Source organism: Cryptomeria japonica, chromosome 3, assembly GCF_030272615.1.
Source record: "Cryptomeria japonica chromosome 3, Sugi_1.0, whole genome shotgun sequence".
Lineage (NCBI taxonomy): Eukaryota > Viridiplantae > Streptophyta > Pinopsida > Cupressales > Cupressaceae > Cryptomeria > Cryptomeria japonica.
In genome coordinates this window covers 437,999,472-438,022,950 of record NC_081407.1, presented here as the reverse complement: position 1 = coordinate 438,022,950, position 23,479 = coordinate 437,999,472, and the positions used below count along the sequence as shown (strand labels likewise).

Below are 23,479 nucleotides of genomic sequence, written 5' to 3'. Positions count from 1 at the left end.
TTGTGCTTAACTACTAGGACATTTGTCCACAAGTACTGGCAATTTTGAGTGGATGGATATTGGAACATCTTTAAGTAGGTATCGGGACACTTTGAAATGTGTACTTTTTGACCCTTGTGTGCATAACTATCCCATGGTGTGTGTCATTACTAGCCAAAAGCCAAAACCTTAGCTATAAGGAGTTAAGTTGCATACAAAGACAACCAAAAAAAAATCGCTGAAATTTGATGTACCGTTTAGGATTTGTGGGTGCACAAAGTTAACTATAACCACCACTAGTACGCTTTTCCAGTATTTTAATTTTGACAATCCCAACCATGAATTTGGGAAAGAGTCAAATGTTGTTGTGAATGATTATTAGTCAACACTATAGTTGGCCAAAAGAATAGTTGCCTTTTTGACTTGGTCTAAAGCAATGCAAAAACTCAATTTTATCAATGGATTTTAGTATTTTACTAATTTTAGTGGCGTCCTCCAATAGTCTACTAAGTTTCCAATTGGAAATTAAAAAGCCTATTTATAATCAATAATTAAGTATCCTTCCACTATTAATTTTTTAGCCCCAAAGAAACAAGTGCTAAACCTTGAATAACTATTTCGCATTTGACAATATTATTCATGTGGGTACCCAAATGTATAGATCCATATTTCACAAAAAAGCCACATGAATCTCAAATAACCACTCCTACTCCAGCTAACCCCAAAATACCTCCAGAAACCCCATACAAGTTAAGTTTCACAAAACCGTCCAAGGGTCTCCCACATAGCTGAATTCCTAGATAGTTGCCCTTTAGAATGGTAGGGGGCTAGAATAAGGTGTTCATTTGGAAGGGTTGGGTGTTAATAGAAGTTGGGTGGGTGAGAAACTATAGGAAAGGGTTGGGTGGGTCCCGAGGTGGTTGAGAGGAGGCAACGTCGGGGCCCTACTATTCTAACGGGCATAATTGGAGCCGGCCGAGTATGAAATGTGGTGCAAATCCAATCACTTTTCTTTATGCGGGATGATATGATTCACAATTCCTCATTGGTAGCGAATGCAATCCAGGGATCATGTTGGATTAAAGTTTTTTATCGCTTAATCCATTAATAGGGGCTCTCAAATATAGATTCTTAATTTCCAAGTGCTAAAAGAATTGCCAACCATTATTCAAATTTAAAATTCATGTATAAGTCAGTCCAACTGAAACAAAAATAAACAGATAAAAAGTAAAAATCAAAAAAATATAAGTAGGATAATGTAACTCATTTTTAGGCATGGATGGTTGGACTCAATTGGCATATCTTATTAAAGCATTAAAGGAGATGTACCAGGCTTAGAGGTATCACATAAATTCTGCCTATACCACATTGTAATGTGTGTGTGTGACGCCCCCATCAAACTAGGGTTGGCAACTGTTAGTAATTACAGATCATAGTCTTTATTAACAATAAAACCTGGGCGATAACAAAATCTGAAAGGGCCGAGAGGCGCTAAAGGGAGTATAATAAAAAGGGCTGACCTAGGTTAAAGTAAATATAATTATCTGCATGGCAGCGATTTATTTTGAAGGGCCGACTGAGGTTTAAATAAGAAATATTTGGGCAGCGACTACTAAACAACAATAAATGAAGCATGTCAAAACAGTGCTTTATGAGGAGTTGTAACCATTGCTTATGACAGGTGTGATTGCCCGCCATTGAATATATAATGGGAAGATCAACTCATTTGGGAGGGCAAGGGATTAGAATAGGAAATCTGAACAGCAATGCAAATAAATAGAAATTAGTTCTCAAAGGGCAGAAATGAAAGGTGGTGACTCCTTCACCAATAAAGGAGAGATCATTCCAAGCAATCAAATTCATTTATTCACTTATCACTCTTCACTCAATCAATTCAGCATTCATTCATTCATCAAATCAAAAACCATTCAATCATGTCTCACCAATACATTCAATCATCAAACAATAAATCATTACTCAGGACTCCATCAAAAACAATCATCAACTATCAAAGCAAGCAAATCATCATCATAAACTATCAATTCATTCAATCAATCAAACATACAAACATCCATCATTCCAACATCAACTATTCAAGCATCTACCATTCTAGGATCAAATCATTCAAATATCAATCACTAAGACATCAATCATACAAGCATCAATTCCTTCAAGCATTGTTTAAGCATCTACTCATCAATCCTTCAATAAATGACAATAAAATTAAAATCAAGCAATTAGCAATACTCTAACAAACTCCTCGGGCCATTAGTCGTGGATTCAAGGAATTTGACTTGCAAATAATAAGGATGGCCAGCCTTCTGAATTCATGAGTTGAAGTACAGGCCATTCTTCATCAAGTATGCCACTCCGAGATGGATGGATTGGAGGTCCTGCCATGCTCTTGGGCTTGTCAAGGAAGGCAGTCTTCATGTCTTATCAAGCTCATGGGCTAGGAAGTGAATGAGTGCTCCTGGGCTTTGAGTGAGGAGGACGACCAGCCTCCAAGGTGGATTAAGGGATGAAATGGATCCAAAATCCTTCCATTCTCTTGCAATATAAAGACGACCATCTTGAGATTGTGGTTTCCAAGCATTTCCAAGAAATTCATGATGTAAGGGTTATGTTATGAGGTATTGATTCAAGTATTAGTAATGATATGATTTATTGATCTCAGTATCATTATCTTTAAAAAAAGAGTTGGAGGAGAATTATTACAGAAAATCAAGATAAGTTTATTTTTCTGAATTATTCATAGAAATATAAGTGGAATACCATAATACAAATTCTTCATTTTTGATCAAGTTATATTTATAAATATATTGCATTCTCATATTACGTTGGAATTGTTGTTTTAGGGCTATAATCAGGAATATCCCAAAAAGGGACATTACAGTGTGCACATGGGTGCACATATGAGGGTGACAGTGCAGGTGTTTGGGTACACCTGTGCATATCATGTATGGGTTTGTGAATGCATGCATGCATGGGCATACACAAGTGCAAGAATGTATCAACATGGGCATGTGGGCATGCAAATGTAGGTCTATGGGTGTGAAAGCACCCATGCATCAGTGCATGTGTGTGCACATGTACACATGTACGGGTGTGGTGTGAGTATGTGTGCCTGTGTGCACAAATATGTGTATATGCAAACATTTGTGTGTGGATGTGCATGCGAATATGTGTGTATGCATGTGTATGTGAGTGACAACATTGTATTTGTAACATCCTCCACTTAGCTGTAAGATAATCTGAAATCCTCAACATAGTCTATTTGAACTGGCAAATGCTGCTCAGTGCATAAATAGAATTAAATTTAGGAGGAAATAATCATACTTGTTAGTAAGCACATTAAAGATTTAAATTACAAAAAGAAAATGGTGAGTACCATCCCAATCTGAAATGTGAAATAAAGCTTAAGCTGTAAAGCACATTTCAGTCATGAAATACTGACCATTGTGAGCTGATACTCTAAATAAATATAAGCATGAATGAATATCCAATCCCTGGACTATTCTATCTCAAGAAATGAATGAATCTAATTTACACCGTCTGAGAGACTAGAGAAGGTTTGAAGTTGAACACTGTTTGCTGCATTGAATCAAAAATAATCCGACTCATTTAGTAAATCTCATAATCTGTTCCCTTCAGCTTTTTGCACAACTCATTCCAATTCTGGACTTGGTCTGGAAGGGCCAGAGTATGAATTTTAAACTGCTGGCTGGTTTAAAGTTGAACACTGATTGCTGCATTGAATCAAACATAATCTGACTCGTTTAGAAAGATTTCATATTCTGTTCCTTTGAGCTTTTTGCACACTTCATTCCAATTCTGGACTTGGTCCGAAAGGGCCCTAGTATGAATTTTAACCTGCTGGCTCTCCAATTTCCTTGATGATACGTTTAAAAACTCTTGTACTTCCATCGCTTTCTGTATATAGTGTCAACTAAATTTAAAATCCAGTCTCAATAGCAGAAACCTCGAGATATTATTTTTTTTGCAATCATGAAATAATAGAATATACAACATTATGAGGGTAATTTACTTTCCAATTTGAATTTTTCTTTTTTATGACTTTCTAGGAAGAATTATTGAAGTTCAAATAAAAATAAGTCTACGAGCTGCAAAAAAAAATACTGTGGAGGAAAAAAGGGCATATATGTACAAGAACCATGACAATTTAGGTTGAAGTAATAATACCTTTGGGTTACTGATTAATTCTTCATAATATAATACTATATGACGTGTACTTTTGAAAAAGTTCAGAGCATCTCGAGACACCTCCTCAATTCGTTTCAGGTTAGCCAGCAAAAATGTAACATTGATCACTGGCTTATATGTTGCTAACAAATCTGCCTGATAAAATGTCATGTTGGTCAAAGCCTTTAGTAGAAGCTTACTATCTCCACATCTAGTACCATCAAACATTCAATTAAAATATGAACAGTTAAGTAACACTAGAATTTTCCATACGATCAGTGTCTCGATCAAAAATGCTAAAAGTATTTATCTTGATTAGTTAATGACACTTATTTTCAACTTTCAGTTTCAAATATGATAGATACATGCATACCTCTTGCTTTGAATGCACATGTGATTTGTGTGTGCCATTCAACTGCTTTGTTTCACGATCGTAAGCATTAGCCAGCACAGAGACCAGTCGTCGCAAAATATTACGCCTGAACAGTAAGATGACAGATACACCTTTTCTATTGAAATAATCAACTATTTCCCTGCTGTATTCCATCACACCCTGCCATGTCCAGTAAGTCAGAAATAATAAGCTAATCTAGCAGACACTCAGCTCACATAAAGAGAACTAACTACAAAACTAGACATTGTTTCTCATTATCCAAACTGAAACAATGTTGTAGGTATATTTTTAAAAATTAATCAATTGATAGTGACATTTAAAAGTACAAGAAACTCTACAGACCAAGCAACAAATATAATATTCTTTTACTTTATTTGTTATTTGATAAATGCCCTGAGTTCAATAAGGTGAAGCTGCAAAACAAAAATCCTCTAAATCGTGTGTCCCAAGTTGATGAGATTATAATCAAATATGGTTAGTGTATTATGGGTCATAACAATTTTGTCACACAAGGCAAGAGTGTATAGCTGTCACAGCTTGTCCCACTCTATGTGTGTATAAAATGACACAATACAGAACAACTTGGGTAATGTGGCAAACAAGATAGGTATAACACATAGGAAGAGCAGCATCAAATCCAAAGACATGCATCACTTGACATTCATTACTGTAGAGGCATCACTAAGTTGAAACAACGCAATAAATAAACGGTAGAAAATAAATATAACAGTAGCAACAGAAATGTCAATGCCTGGAGAGATTGACATTTTCACTCCCAACCATGCTTCATAGGGTTCAAACTAGCTTTTTGTGGGGTTCAAGGGCTTTAATATATAAATGTCCTGTTCACTTCAGGCACTTCAAAAATACTAATAACAGCTCACTTAAAGATTGAAGCAAGATCTGTGGACATAACAACACTTATGGCTTATAAAATATAGGGAATTTGCAGTAATAAAAACCAAAAAAAATTGCCAAATTCATAGCCAGCAAATCATCCCCAAGAATCAAATTTGTCACCACAGAAAACCACAGCAGAATTAATTTAACCAATCAGCAGTACATTTAACTTCACAAAAGTAAAGCAACAATAATTACCATTGGCAATGAATGCAGAAAAGGTCAAGCATTACTAACTCTTAACTATTTTATGGAATTGCAGTTGATACAAATTATTTCTAGTCACTATGTCATGAATGATGTCCAAAATCTATTTCTTGTTAAGTAGGAAGTAAAATATCCATTAGTAACTGATTGTGTCACGTTAAACTGTAGTCCTAGATGTCCCTCATTTCAAAAGCTTGTTGACCTACATGGGTCCTAATTGTTTGACAGAGGCTGAAAGTTGCCAAGTGGCATATTCTATCAGTTTATCAAACTACTAAACAGCATATTCATTATTTCTCAACTTTCTTGCTGTTTTCTTCTTCTGGTGTTTTAACTGGATCACGGACTTGTATTTGAACCTCCTTAATAATGCCACAACTTAATAGAGTATCCGATACATTTATGTGATATGGTAGCTGAAGCTTGCATCCTACAGTTGTAGATGAATGTGGGACTAAGTCCTGTTGTGACCTTTTTCACACATCGCCCCATTGCAAATGGGAACCCCCCTGTTTTTGCTTTTTAGGGTTTTGCCTTGGCGTCACAACTGCTAAGTCCAATCTTTTTGCAATGAGGAGTTAGAATTTTGAGTGGTCATAAGTCAGTTTGTGCAAATCATGGTCAGAACAGTGTTTTGAGTCTTGACACACTCAGTGTGCTTAAGGAGTCCGAAGGATGAAAAACGCAATTATTTTGGCTCATTTTGGACAACTTCCTATCTTTGGAAATTTTGCTTTTTCTGCTTTTTCCTATTTTTTAGGAAGTTTTGTTTTTGGCACTTTAAGCATGATCCCCAAAGTGTCTATTTTTAGAAAGTTTTTCCTATTGAAAATGGTCAAGAATTTCACCCAAAATTCAAATTTTGTACGACTGCTTATATCAATTAACCATATATTGCTGTTTATGACTGCTTATATAGCATAGCGAATATTATTTGTATCTGCTCATTACTGATTAATGATTTGCTGTTGCTTATGTCTGATTATTGTATGTTAAACAGATGCATAATACTGGAATTTTTTATATGTTCTGAATGATTATTGAAGTCAGTAATGGTAGAGGAAATGAGGGATTACAAGAGGGGTACAGCAATATATACAACAAAAATCTCATACCAAACTATAATATTGAATCAAACTGCTGTACATTTAATTATTAATATTCAATCTAATCTGTCTGATTCGATGATATTTGTATGATTGATTGATTGATTCAATGAATTCCTTTGATTGGATGATTTGAGGTATTGGTGAGTGATGACTTGAGGTATTGGTGAGTGATGACTAAGTGATTGTTGAATAGATGATTGATGAGTGAGTGAGTGATCCTTGAGTGCTTGGAATGACCTCTCTTTATACTTTATTGGGAGAAGAGCCACCACCTTTCATAGGAATCGAGGCACCACCTTTCATAACAATTGAGTCACCACTTTTCATTTCTGCCTTTGAGAATAATATAATCTTCTCCAAATTGATCTCCCTTCCCTCTCTTCCTCAAATGAACCTTCTTCCCTTTATATCTTCCCATGTAAGGAAGAGATCACATCTCTTCATCATGCCACCCTTCGAAATAGTACAACCCTTCATAATTCTTGCCCTTTGGAAGAGTCCCTTCCTTATCCACTTCCCATTCATTTCTTCTTCCATTAATCCATCCTTGATTCACATGCTTCCTTCATTTCTTCCCTCCTCCTTATCCCATTTCAAATGATCTCTTCTCCCTCTTATATCTCATTTTTGATAGAGTCACAACTCTTCATTCCATGCCTTTTGACCATTCATTAACTTAATTACATTTTAATTATATTATATTATATATTATTTTATGTTTTAAATATTATTATTTATCATTAAATCCTATTTCAAAATGGGGACATTACAATGGAGATGTGTTATAGTAGAACAGAAAAAAATACCCTACCTAATGCCATGTGATTTCAGGATCTCTGTTGCTTATGATATCCTTCAGCGATCTGTAATTTGAAAATGTTTCTGCATAACTACAGGTACAAGGTTAGAAACCTTGGATCATACACAAGGAATGAATGTAGCTAACTTGACATCTCCCAAATACCCCTATGACATTAGGGGATTACACATGCAACAAAATATACAAATATACTTTCTCATGTGTTATCAAGCACTGAAAAAGTGGCAACCTTCCCCGACATAGGTAATCTTCCAAGTTGATTAGTTTAACAATTAAGGCAAGTTGTTATTGAAAATAAACTAGACGGCACAGTAAGTGGGAGACTAACAGTCTTCCAACAGTCTTCCCTGCTGCCTATTTCTGATGTTCCTGTTCTGCTCGCTCTTGGTGTTCTTTGTCCCTTTCATGCTCATGGGTGCTCTTCCTTGCTTTCCAATGGTCGTGGGATTCTTGGGTGATGAGCTGGTTTTTTCAAACTTCCAGATTTTGTTGTCATTGTTTTATTTTGCATTTATTTCCGGGTTGCCTTTTCTTCCAGCCATCTTGGTTCTCTCGTGGGGAATCTACCTGAATTTATTGCAGATTGATGTGCTTGCTTGCTACCGTTTTAGCACCGTTTGCCTTGCGTGATTTTTTATGTTAGAGAGTGTTTATTGCCCTTTAGTGTTCTCCGATTAAGGATTTATGATGGAGGTTCAGTTGGCATTAATTCATTAAGGTAGTGAGGTGTCAGATGATGTGGATGGCAGTGGAGAAATTTTTGCAGACGATATTTCAGTTAGTAGTTTGGGTGAGAAACGTCTGGTGCAGGAGGTGCCTGGTAAATTGTCTTACAAAGAAGCTAGGGATGGTAAAGCCTTCTGTGTTCCTACGACCACCCTCTTTTCCATCATTGATAATGGCAATCGCAGAGAAAGAGGGATGGGAGGTGTCTACAACACTGAAGAAGAGCAACCCGTCGAAGGAAAACACAGTAAACTGTCTGCTAGCTGTGGTAAGCTCGTCCTTTCTCCTAATTTGGATATGCTACAAGCTTTGGAAGAGGAAGAAAATAGGTTAAGTTATATTGCTGTCTTTTTGGTGTGTTTGGATACTATTGTCTTCCATCCAAGAAGTTTTTCAACAACTGGTTGGGCAAGGTGGAAAAGAAGTTAGAATTGTATGTCAGGTTTTGGCATATGATTCAAAAGGGCATATTTGTTTTTTTTTCTAAAAGAATCACAAAATGCAAGAAAGAATCCTTAAAAAAGAATTCTGAATCGTTGGATAGTATCTATTTAGGGCTTTGTCTTTGTTCCCAGAAGCCAAGCCAGAGAAATATGTTTGGCTCCTTGATGGCTTGAGGTGAAAAATCTTGCTCCACAGTTGTGGATTTTCATGCCCTGACTGTTGGAAGTGGAACCCATAGGGGAAAGCCTTCAAACTGAAGAAACAATTTTTACCCTTCCTCATCTTAATTCTAGGGTTCAAAATTTTCTTAGACCTAATGTTGAAATCCCAGAAATTTTGGAAAGCAATCCCAACAATAAGGTAATTTTCTATGATCTTGAATGCTTAGGGGGTCTTTATGCCTGTTCCTTTGTAAAATGAATGGATATCAAAGAAAAGGCTGCCCTAGGTTGCCAAAAAAGGTGCAGAACCCTACAATTATTAGTGATAATAAAATCCCCAGTGACCAGGGTAGAAGTAATGTTGATTTGAATGTGGAAAAAAATACTCACATCATCAATGAAACCACTCAAAAACACTCTAAAACAGACATAGCAAATGATACTACTAGCATTAAAGACCGTGGTGACCATTGATATTTGTAAAAGAATCTACCTAAAGGACAATGAGGAATATAAGATTTTTCCTACAAAAAAGGTTGAGGAGGATGTATGTGTACCGCTTGAGTTTCCTGAAAGAGTTGTCAAAAAAAAAACGCCCAACAATTGGCTATTGAGAAATTAGGAGCTCAAAGTGTTAGCAAGCTTCCCAAGGCCTCTCCCATATTGCCAAACCCAAATGAAGCCAAGTAGTCTGACAGTAGGGAGTCTTCCCAAGAGCCCAACCTAAACAAGCAAAGTATTGTGTTGGAACATAACAACCCACTCTTTATATAAGAGGTTGGGGAGATAGAGAAGGAAGCTCCCTAAAGAAGTTGGAAAGAAAAATAGCAATAAAAAGGGTAAAGAGTAAAGGCTTCCAAAATGTTTTGATAAATTATATTAAAAACCATAAATCCAGTGCCTCTTCCACTCCTCCTTAATGAGCATGCTCTGTGTTAGCTGGAATGTCAGGGGCTTAGAATTCCCTGGAAAAAAAAACATTCTGAGATTGTTTTGTACAAGATGTCGAAGATCCAAGAAATAAAGGCAACTTTCAGTTTGAGCATGTATTAGAATTCTTTGGAGGAATTTGATATTTTTCTCTACCAATCATATGAAGGGAAAAGGTGCTGCTGCCATTCTTTTAAGAGACTCTTGGACATTTTCATGTTTGATAAGGGGGTTTCCCCTTGTAATAGAGCTGGTTGGGTTAACTTGAAAAGACAGGATTGAGTTTGGTAACTACTCTATATATGCTTCTAACAAGTATAAAGAAAGATGTATACTGTGGAATTGGCTTGTGCAATATCTACCCAAGGTTCCCTAGATTTTAGTGGGGGACTTCAATATCGTTGAGAACAAAGAGGGCAAAGAGGGAGGCAAGGAGGTTCTGTGGAAAGGCAATAAGTTGTTTTTAAGTCTAAAATGAAAAGAGTTTTAATACCAAGGACCCTCTGGAAAAGATTAAAATTTCCAAGAAGAAGATCTGGTATACTTGGTGTAATAACCAAGCCCCTAGTAAGAGAGTGTACTTGAGACTGGATAGAGTGTATGTCAAAGCAGATTTTCTTGAATTCTCTGTGGTAGTGGATGAATTCCTAGTAAAAGTAATTCCTGCTACAATATCAGACCATTTCCCCATTGAAGTATTGGCTAACTTTAAAAGAAGTAATTGTAAGACTCTAACGCAAAAATTCTCAGTTGTTCAAACTGAATAGCCTGCTGCTTCAAGATAAAGATTGCATGGTCAATATCAAAAGGGTGGGAATGATTAACAAATGTCTCTTTCATAACTCGGCCATTGAAGTAATTGTAAGACTCAACGCAAAAATTCTCAGTTGTTCAAACTGAATAGCCTGCTGCTTCAAGATAAAGATTGTATGGTCAATATGACAATATCAAAAGGGTGGGAATGATTAACAAATGTCTCTTTCACAACTCGGCCATTGAAGGATGGGAAAAGACTACCACTGCTTGGAAAGAAATTCGAAAGGTTGTGAGAAAGAAAAAGGACCTCAACAGGAGGAGAGTTGAGTTTTCTTAAGGAGAGATTGTTGGAGATAGAATTTTGCATGCAGCAAAACGGTTCTAACATCCTTCTTTATAACAACTTGGTTGAAACCAAGCATCAGTTAAGATGCCTTCAGAAATTCAAAAACAATGGTGCCAAGATTCAAGATATGCTCACCTGGTTCAAAAAAGGTTATAAGGGGACCAAGTACTTCTTCAATATCTTGAAGGCCAAGCATAATAGAGAAAATATCAGCCCCATTCTGGTTGGAGAAGAGTTATTAGAAGATGTAAACATGATTGAGAAAGCTTTTCTGAGTTTCTATAAAAAAATTGGTCTCGTTAGAGGAAGACTCTCCGAGCTTAGCTACTGGAACCTTTATTAAAAGAATCATTCCTTCAAAACTTGGTGAGTGTGATAGAGAGGAGCTCAGTACAAAAATTGATAAGGATGAAATTATTAGAGTAATTAATTCTTTCAAATCTGGGAAGTCCCCTGGATCTAATGATATCCCTATTGAATTTTACAAGAAAAAATCATGATTGGTTGCTGAAAATCTTCTGAAGGTGTATAAAGAAGCCTTTGATAAAGGAACTCTTGGACCAAGTATAAACAAAGGATTAATAAAGTTGTTGCCAAAAGAAGGTGATAAGTACTTGATTAAGAATTGGAAGCCAATTACTTTGTTGAATTCTTCATATAAAGTCCTTGCCAAGCTACATGCTCAAAGGTTGAAAGATATTCCAGTTGGAATTATTAATCACCAGTTGGAAAGCATGAACTGGGCAAAATACAAAAATCAAAAGATGGGTATGGTGTTACTGGATAATATATATATAGAGAGAGAGAGAGGGAGAGAGAGAGAGAGAGAGAGATGTATATATATACATACATACATATATATCATCTAGTAACACCATACCCACCTTTTGATTTTTGTATTTGGCCCAGTTTTCCAACTGGTGATTAGGTTTTCAAGGATATGCGTGTGTGTGTGTATTATATATATATACCCTTAAGGGCCTTAAGGGAACTAGATTAATCCATCTTCAAAAGTATGGATTGCACCAGCAGAATGTAGAAAACACAGTACAAGAAATTACTCCTCAATCTCAAATCCATACATACATACACACGTACACACACACAAACATACATACACACATACACAGACACATACATACATATATGCACACACACACACACACATACACAGACACATACATACATATATGCACACACACACATACATAGATAGATAGAAGGCAACCTTGTAGATCACAAGGGACATCTAAGGCTCAAAGAACACGTCCCTTGAACAGATATCAAGGAATGAATACATATATACAAAAATGATTGAAGACTTGAATGAAGAAGGGGACCTCGTTGATCATTCGGAACATCCAAAGATCAAAGAAAACATCCTCTAAAGGGAACTAGAGGAATCCATCTTCGAAAGCATGGACTGTACCAAGAAAACACACTAGAAGGCCTAACCCCTCCACCTCAAACCCTTGCTCTAGTTATACATACCTCCCAAATTTGGGTTCATCGTCCTCGACATCCCCCCATCTCCCATTCCCAAAACTCCAAGAACATACTTATGTTTATTCAGTAAGAAAATGTATTTTTACAATTGAAAAAAAAAATGAGTAATTTTGTATTGTGTACAGGTTGCCATGCTCTTGTGTAGAACTTTATACATCAGCTTTAGCCACTAACCTTAACCAAGCTGAGATGAGATGGTATTGAGTTAAACTACATCCTTTATCACACAAAATCATAACTTATGCATTATGCAGCCCATGCAACAGACTTACTAATGTTTGGCCTATTTACAATGATTTTCAATTTATGTGATACTGTAGTATTCTATTTCAAGCACTATTTGAGCCACAATGTTGCTATTGAATCAACTTCCAGCTGCTGTTCCATGGTGCTATACACTTCCCAAATTCTCTGAGGCAAAGATCACTGGTAGTGGCCCAGCCTGAGAATTAACTGCATCCAATCCCATTAGCCAATATGTGGATCCCAGACAATAGAGAATATGGAAGGAATTAGTCCCCTAATCAACTCAAGCAATTGAGATCGATAGGACAGATCAGAAGCTAAGAAGAAAATTCACCATATCCTCTAGAATAGAGCTCATTTTTCTCGTTCTGACACAAAGATCAGATACTATCGAAGATCAGTTGATCAGGATATGGGCTAATTACGGAGATTTTGGGTCAACAGACTAAATCTCAATTTTGACCAATAAGCTGCCATAGTGAACTATAATTGGAAGCTTAAAAACTTACAAGATGGGATGATTGCCCCTCTATCCTATTGCTTGAATGCCAAATCCCTAACTTATCGGCATTTTTGGCATTGCAACACAGTTGCAAATGACCCACGATACATTAGTTATATTGTTCACATTTTAAACATTTCTCTCTGGATGATGAGCTGTTTTATTTTACACCCAACTAAATAACAGTGTCTATCTCAAAAGCTTCTGGAGTTTCATAATGATCCATATATAGTAGCTCTAGTACAAGCCATGTCCATATCCTAGTAAATCCATTTCGAAATTGGGAACATTTCCAGGGTACTTGCTGTTTTTATTTTAAAAAATTTACTACTTTCAATTATACCAGAATGAAATAAAGGATCATATACATGCGTTTCTTTTCACAAGGATAAAAACACCTAGCTTCTCACTATTATAATGAGTGAACTCCATGGATGGAAACCTTTCCTAACACAGGGTCTAGCATGACTACACGCCCAGTAATATCTGAAGACTGGCCATTCTGTAATTCTCCTATTTTGTCTATACGATAATAAAGAATTGTCTACAGTCTACACTACTAACACTTGATTAAGCACCCTGTTCTAAACGAAATTTTAATAAGTTCACACATAATTATATATCTATGTTGTTTACAATCTTAAGTAGAGACTCATCCTTAAAAAGCCTTCCTGTATAAGTACATTGGCTGAATACCTTTCCCTTTGCAGGACAAATGACATGTAATAAACATTTCCACTTTTGTCAATTCGTTCATCTTCACAAGTATATAATCATTCTAATTATTATTTTTATAAGGCTACTGAAACATTTAACAAAAATTACTTGGATAATCCTTTTGGCCTCTTTAAACTGAGGCACTCACCTTTCTTTGAAAAAAGTCAAATCCATTAGATGCTATAAAAAGGTTGGAGGAATGAATGATGGAAGAAGAGCAAAGTTTACTTCTCACATCCAATTTCTCCTATAAGAATGAAGGTTCTCATTTTATTGTTCCCTTATGAAATTTTCCCTTCAACTTTTTGGACAGTAGCTTCCACAGGTTCCATTGATGTGTGTTATCTATCCCTCTACTCACCACTCCACCTTGAAGGGGTTTAGTTCACAATATGTGGCTCCCGTTTCCAAAAGCAGCACTATAAACTATAAAGTACTCTTTAAAACACCACACTGGGCTCTCCAATGTCAATTTTAGATTGTATAAGTGACATAGAAGGAAATTCCATCCATTATGGCGAACAAAAGCATGCTGTCAAGAATATATCCATATAACTTCTTTTTTGTTTCTTGCAATGTGATGATTTCATTCATAGATATTCAAACGTTCACACAATATGGATCTACACCCATTCCTCATCAAAGATACCATATGAATTTTCTGTCCATCCTAAAAATAGCAATATTATTGTCTGTCCATCCTAAAAATGAATCAATGATGAGCTCTGTCATTGGTATAAGTTCTTTCAAGACTAGCATGTTTCTGAGATACGAATTCACAATCAAAGTAAGGAATTTTCATGGCAATTATCATGTACAAAAGACATGAAATGGTTCTTACTTCTTCACATGGTTGGTACTTCAAAGATTTTTCATTCCAAATTAGAAACAAGCTATTTGAAAAACAGATGTGCAAACTATGCAGTGACCATTTCTTTGAAGCTCTGTAATTATTGTCTAGATCCCAACCTCAACCAGGAAGCTTAGTTTCAGATAGTGATTTTACAATGAAGAAATCCATGCCAGGTCAAAAATTACAAACTTTCAACAACAACAATAATAATTCTGGTTCATTGCTTGTTTCATATTTATCAGTGCTTGTATGGAATATCAAAATAGTACCTGATTAAGCATCCATTTAAGCCCTATTGCAGCTGAACATTCATTCTTCGCAGCACTACTGGACCAATCCATATTATAAACATTATCCAGTGTTTGCAATATTGTCAAAACATTTTTTCTTCTTTCTTTCACTGAAAATACCTCTCCATTTGAACTAATATTTGGATGGCTATTCAATAATGTTTCAAACCACCCACTTCCAGATCTTTGCATGGATAAAATGGCAAAGAATTGCACTGGTGTACAAGCACATTCCTTCCTATTAAAAAACAGGAAATAATGGAATATTTAAAAATTGATTAATAACCCTAAGAAATCCGTATCAACTTAAAATACAAAAAAAATGACTCAGAAAATTACAATACCTATTATATGTTCTTGGTTGGGGATAGTGTATATATACATTTTCCTGTGACACTGCAGGTGATATCTGACACGAGTGATCTTTCATTTTCTTTTGATGAGGAAGTACATATTTGGTTTTAACATCTGTATTACTTTGCTTAATGCAAATAAAGCATATATAAATCCCAAGTAATGCTGTGAAAATCAGTAATATCATTCTCCTTAAGAGAGGTGATTTCTTGGGTGTTTTTCCCACTAGTAAATCCTGCATAGAGAAACAACTTTCCTCATCACTATTTCTTATTCATCAACCAAAGAAAAATATCTTTAAGAGTAAACACAAATATTTTCAAGGCAAAATATAAATCCAATGAGATAAATCATAAAACAAAGAGAAGCTTAGAGTAGAAAGAAGAATTCCTTAAACTATAAGCAAACAGCCCATGGTCGAATTTAATTATATATAGGTTTACTTTTCAGATACACATGAATTCATATCAAAGAATACAATGCATCTAGGTGTTCACCAGTAGATCATTCACTATTGTTATTGCCAGTGACCCCTTAGCTATTTTTTCAGCAGTATATTACTGTTTTTGCCAGTGACCCTTTTGCCATCTGTTCACAAGTAGATTGTTGTTATTACCAGTGACCCTTAGAAAGAAACTGACTCATTTTTTCTATGTTTATTTTCCTTCCTTTTCACTATAAAATTTTAAATAAAGCTCCAAGCACAAGATACAACATCACTAGTTTCTCTGTGACTACAATGGTAATTCTGCATTGACTACCCGCTTAGGAGCTAATTTAGCAGACTTTTGGAATATAAGACCAGAGAACTTCAGCTCGGACTTCTTCTCATCGCTCAAATTTCTTATCAAAATGACAAGGCTTTGAAATAAATGACATTTACAAATTTTCATATTGCTCATATCTGCACCATCATTACAAGCTCCTGTAAACCCCAAGAATATGCAATGAAACAAAGAAAGGTATATTTGGTATTCAAACAATTATTCATAATTTCAACTGATAAAGTTAACATAGACATAAACAGCTATCCTTTGGTGTAAGATTTGTCCACAGAAGAGCACCTAGTTGGAAATTATGCCAAAAAGTCCTGATCAATGCATTGAATATTCTAATCAAAGACACATATTGGTCAGTCGCACTGAAAATGTATTGCATATGGTTAGTTTTAAAAACTAAATAGAAAATGGAACAAAAATATTAGAATCATTATCATAGAGATAGAAGAATGCTACAGAAGACCATGAGAATTTTTCCTAGGGGACATGATGAATCTGTGTCGATATTGATCAGCCATCAGAGTCTGAGACTATGGTTTGTGAAGCCACAATTTGGGTTTAAGACTCAAGAGGAGCAACAGGAATCAAAAAATTAGGAAAAAGGTTACCTTGCAATAGAAAACAATCCCAAACAGTTAATACTATTAGTTGATATATATAAAAAGTTCTGATCATGTTTTTAATGAATAATGAATATCAACTGATACTGTACACAGAATTTGACTAGTAGCATCTCCCAAATTTCATCTCCAAAACATATATTTCCATCCTCACAAATTTGACTTGGTCTGAACTTCCCCTTAGAGCTAAAGTATTCTGCTTTGAGTCACACAGAAAATTACATACGATGAAACAAACTCTGGTGTGGAAAGTGGGATTGCAAAGACAAAGACTTGCATCGGGAAGAATTTGAGCTGGCATCTTCGTACCATGAGGCTATGACACAAATTGCAACCAATTATTATGCACATTTTATCGATGGTTGGTGTGCTTATTGTTTGTATAATTTTGTCTGTACTTTCTTTACATATTCTTTGTGATGCACATCATGAGCTATATCTTAAAAGTGCCAGTTAACATATTGATGTCCACTGTCACTTAAGAATTATTTTATGGAATTTAAAAGCACTTAAATAGTATTTTATTTTGAGATTTAAAAGACATGTTTCGTAAATAAGTTATAAGTACTGGTTATCATGATGGGACATTCTTTTTTATATTATACCACTTTATTTTACAGGCAAGGATATGACAAAGTAGTGTATAAATATCAGTAAGTCTAACTGCCAACGAAAAATAGCTGAGATGAATGCCAAATAGCATTGACCATTTGATTTATCGCCTTACAGAAGATTTGGCAATGCCCATTTTCTTTTTGCTCAATTCAAGAGACCGAGCAGTGACAATCACAAGCTGGTATTTCCCACAAGAGCTTCCGAGGTCAAATTCTTTTGTTGTTGTGGAGTTGTCCTTGTTTGAGTTCTCTTGTTATTATTCATATTTCATTTCCAGCAAAATATGCACACATCATCTAGCATAAACCACATTCAATCAACTTCCATTTGATGTTCATTCAAGTAATAGCAGCAATTTATATTCCAAAGATACATAATTTTCAAGTAAAAAATTAGGAAATTGCAAATCATATTGGTATCAAAGAAGTTTGATCTTTGGAAGTTTTTAGAAGCAGTTCAATTGGTTTTATGGCAGATATAATGTCATGGAAGGAAGAACTATAGCCTTAACAATTGAAGAGGTGAGGCAGATAGCTAGAGAAGAAGAAATGTCACATGAGGACCTTGTAGAGAGAGCATTCATCTTGCATTCACAACTGGAATTCAAGATAAAGCAACAAGAACTTATGGCAAGCAACAAGCATCCATATATAAGGTGGTTTGTGCTCTTTCCAAGAAACTTATAGTAGAAGGAGAGAAGAACCATTAAGAAGAGAACAAGAATTCACAGATGAAGAAGAGCAAAATAAAGAAAAAACCAAGGACACAAGATGCTGAAATTATACATAGTTTGTTGAAGCAAATGACTGTATACTTTAGTGTGGATGAAGTTGATAAAGCATAAAAGATTTTTTTGAATGTCTAAAAACTGGAGAGTAAATTAAGAAGAAGCCAATAGTTGCTAAAAGATGATTTCAAGGAATTGTTAAATACTATTTTTTAGTACTTTTTACCAGAAAGCACGAAAGGAACAAGAAAGAAGAAGGAGAGAAGGGAAGAAAAGCAAGCAAGAGCAACCTAAGTGGACTAAATGTGCAGAAAAACACCTGGATAGCTCAAACAACATGAAAATAACGTATATCAGAAGCTTTTGTCTCTCATGGCAATGGAAATGTGTGTATGAGTTTCACAATGGGGCAACTAAAACTTGATAGAAATACAAAGTTTAACTTTACATAGATCAGGCAACACGCAGCTGAAACAAAGTACAAGAAAGAAAGAAAATATGGCGTGCAGTTGAGAAAGATCTACAAGGTTTGATTAAATGCCATTCAACAAACTGAAAAGTTGAATTTTATAAGAATGAAAATCATTATATCCATTCATGAGCCTATAATTCTATTTGTTGAAATTCCATCCATTACCACTGGTACAAAAATCACAAACATGGTTGCATCCATCCTAACTAAGAGAATAAGATTCTGCATGTTTCTTACAAAATCTTCAAAAACCTAAGAGCACCAGGAAAGCCTTTGAATTCTACAAATATGCTTCAGAACTCTAAAAACCTAATCATTCATTCTTACATTTTTATTTTTCTTATTTATTATATAGCATGATGAAATTACTTGCATGACTACACTCCATCTTTTCCTCCACTCAAAACCTTTAGATATATTTTGCATATCCTGGGTCCATAAATATCCTAGCATATATTTTATAATTTATTTAACTGCAGAAAAAGAAAAAGAAAAATCTTATAATGTTCAGAGGTGAATATAATCTAAAACTAAAAGTGAATTTTTTCGATGTTTACAAGTACACAAATCAGATTTCTCTAGATATACTTGACCATCATAGCATAACAATAAGTTCATTGGGCCACCTGAAGATTAACTGATTAAGTACAATACCAAGCCAATGCCTTATCTATTGGATAACAAAACTAATGAAGATTATATATGACCCACAATTCGAAGTGCATTTTCATTAATAACAGGGCCCTCTGGACAAAAAAATATTGGCCACAATGATGGATGAAAAGCAATTTTGTCTAGGATGTTTCACACATAATGAAACCGGGTACAGAGATGTCCTCATACAACTGAGTTGAAAAAAGAAGCTCCTGAGTTTTTAAACCACCTCCAATTGCCTTGAAATGGAGTGATCGAAGGTGTTATTTCTATTAACGAAATAGGGTTTAACACAAATAAAGAGCTCCAAATGCAACATATATTTCCTAAAAGTTTATAATGCCTTAAAACATTTGTCATGGCTTCCAATCAGAAACGCAAAGTTTGAGGAAGAAGAACCCTAGATTAAAACTTAACCACTTATCCATCTTTACTTTTTCTTATTTTCACTTTGGTCTCCACTAAAACACTAGTAAAATATAAATAAAACCACCAACATTGCTGGCTCAATTGCAAGATATGATCTACAGTGTAACAACAACTGAGAAGTTTCCTGGAAGTGTTCGCTGTGAGATAAGAATGATTCACCTGGAGGAAAGGGGGACTAAAAATATCATCATACACGTCCATCAACAAGCGTCCTTTGAAAATTTGGACCGATTTAAATAACTAATTTACGAGGCTACTTATAGAATTATGTGATACAGAGCCCTTAACATCGATTGAACGGTTTTTATGTAAGGAATGTCTCTGCACTGTATCAAATTATATAACGATTTATTGGGATCAACTGCATAATTTTGTGCCACCCATATTACTAGCATCAGTATGTTGAGAGGTAAACCATAGCCAGGCCAAGACGGTATCTATGATCAGTAAAATATAGTAAAACCCTACCCAGAGCCCAATCTTCCTTGTTTAAAGCATAGAACCTGGGATTACAAAAACATACAACTGTACTGAAGTGGTTCTGAGATATTATTACTGTTTAATAAAAATGAGATGAATGATTATGTGGGTCAAGATCAATACTGTTTAACATAGCTGAGATGAATGCAAAAGAAATGACAGACCTTGTACCATGTGCAAGTACAGCTGCATCGGCATTTGCTTTTACACCACTCTTCACTCATGGCTTCCAATTTGTATCTGCTATATTTTTGTTATTTCAAAGCGGAACGCAGACTGCCATGGTTGCTTATTTGCAACATCAGCGGCTTACGACAGATAGTAGGACAACGAATTATGATGTAATCCAATCAGTTAAGATAATTGGCAACTAGCACACACAAGTGCCATAAAGGGAGGAGTGAAACATAAAGAGAACTGAATTCTTGTCCCCTCCTCGCGCATGCAAACTCCACTTGCTCCTCCTTTCTGCAACAGAGATTTCTCCAGAAACACGAAGTTCAATAGGATAATAATAGATTGTTTAAATATAGATGCAATATTTTAAGCCGCCAGATAATTTTGGGATGCGGTTCCGAGGGGCCCACAATTACCACGAGTATGTTTACACCATCGTTATTCCTCCCCCATAGAATTCAAATCCGTAAGATCCTTCCCAACGGGAATGTTTTTCACTTAGGTAGTGGTAAATCTGTTGACACCCCACGCATCGATCCCTGGTGTTTATTAACTAATTCTTGAAATATCTCTTTTCTTTCTTTATGTTCTTTCTTTACCGTTGTGCTTGTTTTTTAATTCTTTCTTTGTTTTTATTTTCTTGTATTTTTTTAGTTCCATAAAACAACAATTTATATCATTACATAGTAGTGATGAAACTTGTGTTCAAAGAAGTTTTATTTGGTTAATACCTAGAAGGTGTGTTAGAAGGTGTGTTAGGGGTAGTGGGATGGATTTGGTTTTTAAAGGTCATCTTAGAAAGTAGGTAGTTGATTTTGTAGGATTGTGATTTTTCAAGGGGTTGAAAGAACAACTTTTTCATTTAAATTGGGTTTTTCATAAGGTTTTTTATATTTGAATGGTCATGGATGAAAAAATTTTAATTCAAATTTGTAGGTGGCTCAGTCAAAGCTTGGCATTACTAGAATGTTCTCTATACATGTGATTATGAGGGCAAATGTGATTCTTTCCGAGTATGGTGGATCATGGAATAATGTTACGAAACTTTTTCCGCAAAGTGAAAAGGAATTGTTTTTCATGAGATTACTCTTTAAAATTAAAAGGGGGATAGCAAAATAAAGGAATCATGCTACTTCAATTATAATGAGAATTAATAAAGAATATTTATTATATACTCTTTTAAAAAGGGAGGAATAAGTGTATTTATTTAAATAATTATTAAAAGATAACCTTGTGTGAAAAGGTCTTTTTGATGGGCCTTTTAACACACTCAATGTGAGCTAAATGGTTTCACTCAATCTCTCCTAAAAGAGGTGGAAATGACAAGATTTCAAACCTCCCAAGGTGTCTTTGGTCAAGTCACAACAATATTAGATAGCTTAGTGTTCTATGATGGCATGTTTAATGAGGGATATTGATGAGGAGGCAACAGATCATAAGGATAACTTTGAACCAACCAACCTCTAAAATCCCTAATTCCAAAACTCCTTACACAAGACCAAGTCAAGCAATGGTTCAATGACACCAAACAACACTTAGGAAGACCCAAAGGCTCCACTATGTCCACTTACAAATAACTAACACTTCTCAAGTTCTTGTGTGACTACCCACACGCTTGCATACATGAGTGGGCTACTACTAGGCTTGAGGGTTTGAATGGCCCATTTGACCAATTCAATACAACAATCCTTGGAGGGGTGTTCTCACAACACCTTAACACAAATGAAACATGATTTCATGGTTTAGATCCACTGGAACATCAATTTTGACTCACTCGCCAACAAACAGAACCGGTTGCAATTAGGCCTCCATTTGAAGGAATCGGGTGATAACTTTTGACACCTTGAGGATCTAGGCAAACAAATTATGTTTTTGGATACCCTTTTGGGAGTTCTCAACAATATCTCAGTTTCTGGTACCGGAACAACTTGCAGATATCCCAACCAATACTGCACTAATAGACCTAATATGGCTATTAGACCTATTTGACTGAACGTCTTCCATAAACTGGTTTGGTTCTCCTAATGGGTGACCATCAATGACCATGAAATTTTATGTAAACCTCCAAAGTACTCTTCTACCACATTCAAACCCCTTTCTAGTGCTCTACCACTCAATTCTCACGCGTTGCACTCATCAAATTGGTTTGTCACATAGAGATGTCAAACCTAGGGTTAGTTCTCCATCCTCTTCGCCCTGTTGTATCCACTCTTGCTTTAACCTTTTGACTGTTTTGTTGTAAGGTATCCCTAACTTGTTGGTGCACCTCTTTCATAGCCTTTGCAAATTCATCAGCATGTCCTCTCCTCTTGTCCAACCCCTAGACATCTCTCAATTCAAAAACTCCTCTTGGATGACTACCATACACAATCTCAAAAGGACTCAGACCTGTACTTCTGTTTGTTGAATTATTATAGGCATACTTTGCCTGAGGTATCACCACATCCCAACTACTATCATGATCCTTTGTCAAACACCTAAGAAGATTTCCCAATGACCTATTCACAACCTCAGTTTGGCCATCAGTCTGAGGGTGATAAGTTGAGCTAAAAGACAAATTTGTACCCAACCTTTTCCACAAGGTTCTCCAAAAATGCCCTACAAACTTGTTCTCCCAGTCAGATACAATACTCAAAGGCAACCCATGGATTCTAACAATCTCTCTGAAAAACAATCCTACAATATAGCTAGCATCATTTATGGTTTTACAAGGAATAAAGTGAGCCATCTTACTAAACATGTCTACCACAACAAACACACTGTCATGACCTGTCTTTGTCTTGGGTAATCCCATCACAAAGTCCATACTCAAACTTTCCCATGGTCTACTTGGTATAGGAAAAGGTTGATACAACCCTGCATTGGTTGAGACCCCCTTTGCTCTCTGACACGCAGTACAACTCTCTACAAAATTTCTGATATCAGTCTGCATCTTTGGCCAAAAGTAAAATCTCCTAACTAGGTCCAAAGTCTTATTTATCCCAAAGTGACCTCCTAAACCACCACTATGTTTCTCCTTTACTACATTATCCCTCATTGAACACCTAGGGATACATAATTGACACCCCTTGAACAAAAGACCA

General features: G+C 35.6%; 1 protein-coding gene across 3 annotated transcripts; it reads right to left on the bottom strand.

The window, feature by feature from the left end:
• Positions 1–3,254: 3,254 nt before the first annotated feature.
• On the bottom strand, positions 3,255–20,825 carry LOC131069472 (uncharacterized). Of its 3 annotated transcripts, none has more exons than XM_059218392.1 (6): positions 20,384–20,825; positions 15,434–15,678; positions 15,069–15,327; positions 4,556–4,735; positions 4,183–4,338; positions 3,255–3,912 (listed from the first exon to the last, which is right to left on the bottom strand). In XM_059218392.1, the coding sequence occupies exons 1-6, from the start codon at positions 20,441–20,443 to the stop codon at positions 3,739–3,741; spliced, it is 1,074 nt and encodes a 357-aa protein (XP_059074375.1). In that variant the 5' UTR covers positions 20,444–20,825; the 3' UTR covers positions 3,255–3,738. The 3 variants fall into 3 exon arrangements, with proteins under 3 accessions (XP_059074375.1, XP_059074377.1, XP_059074376.1); XM_059218394.1 differs by having other exon boundaries at positions 20,391–20,725; XM_059218393.1 differs by lacking the exon at positions 20,384–20,825 and adding an exon at positions 19,899–20,203.
• Between the last annotated feature and the right edge of the window lie 2,654 nt (positions 20,826–23,479).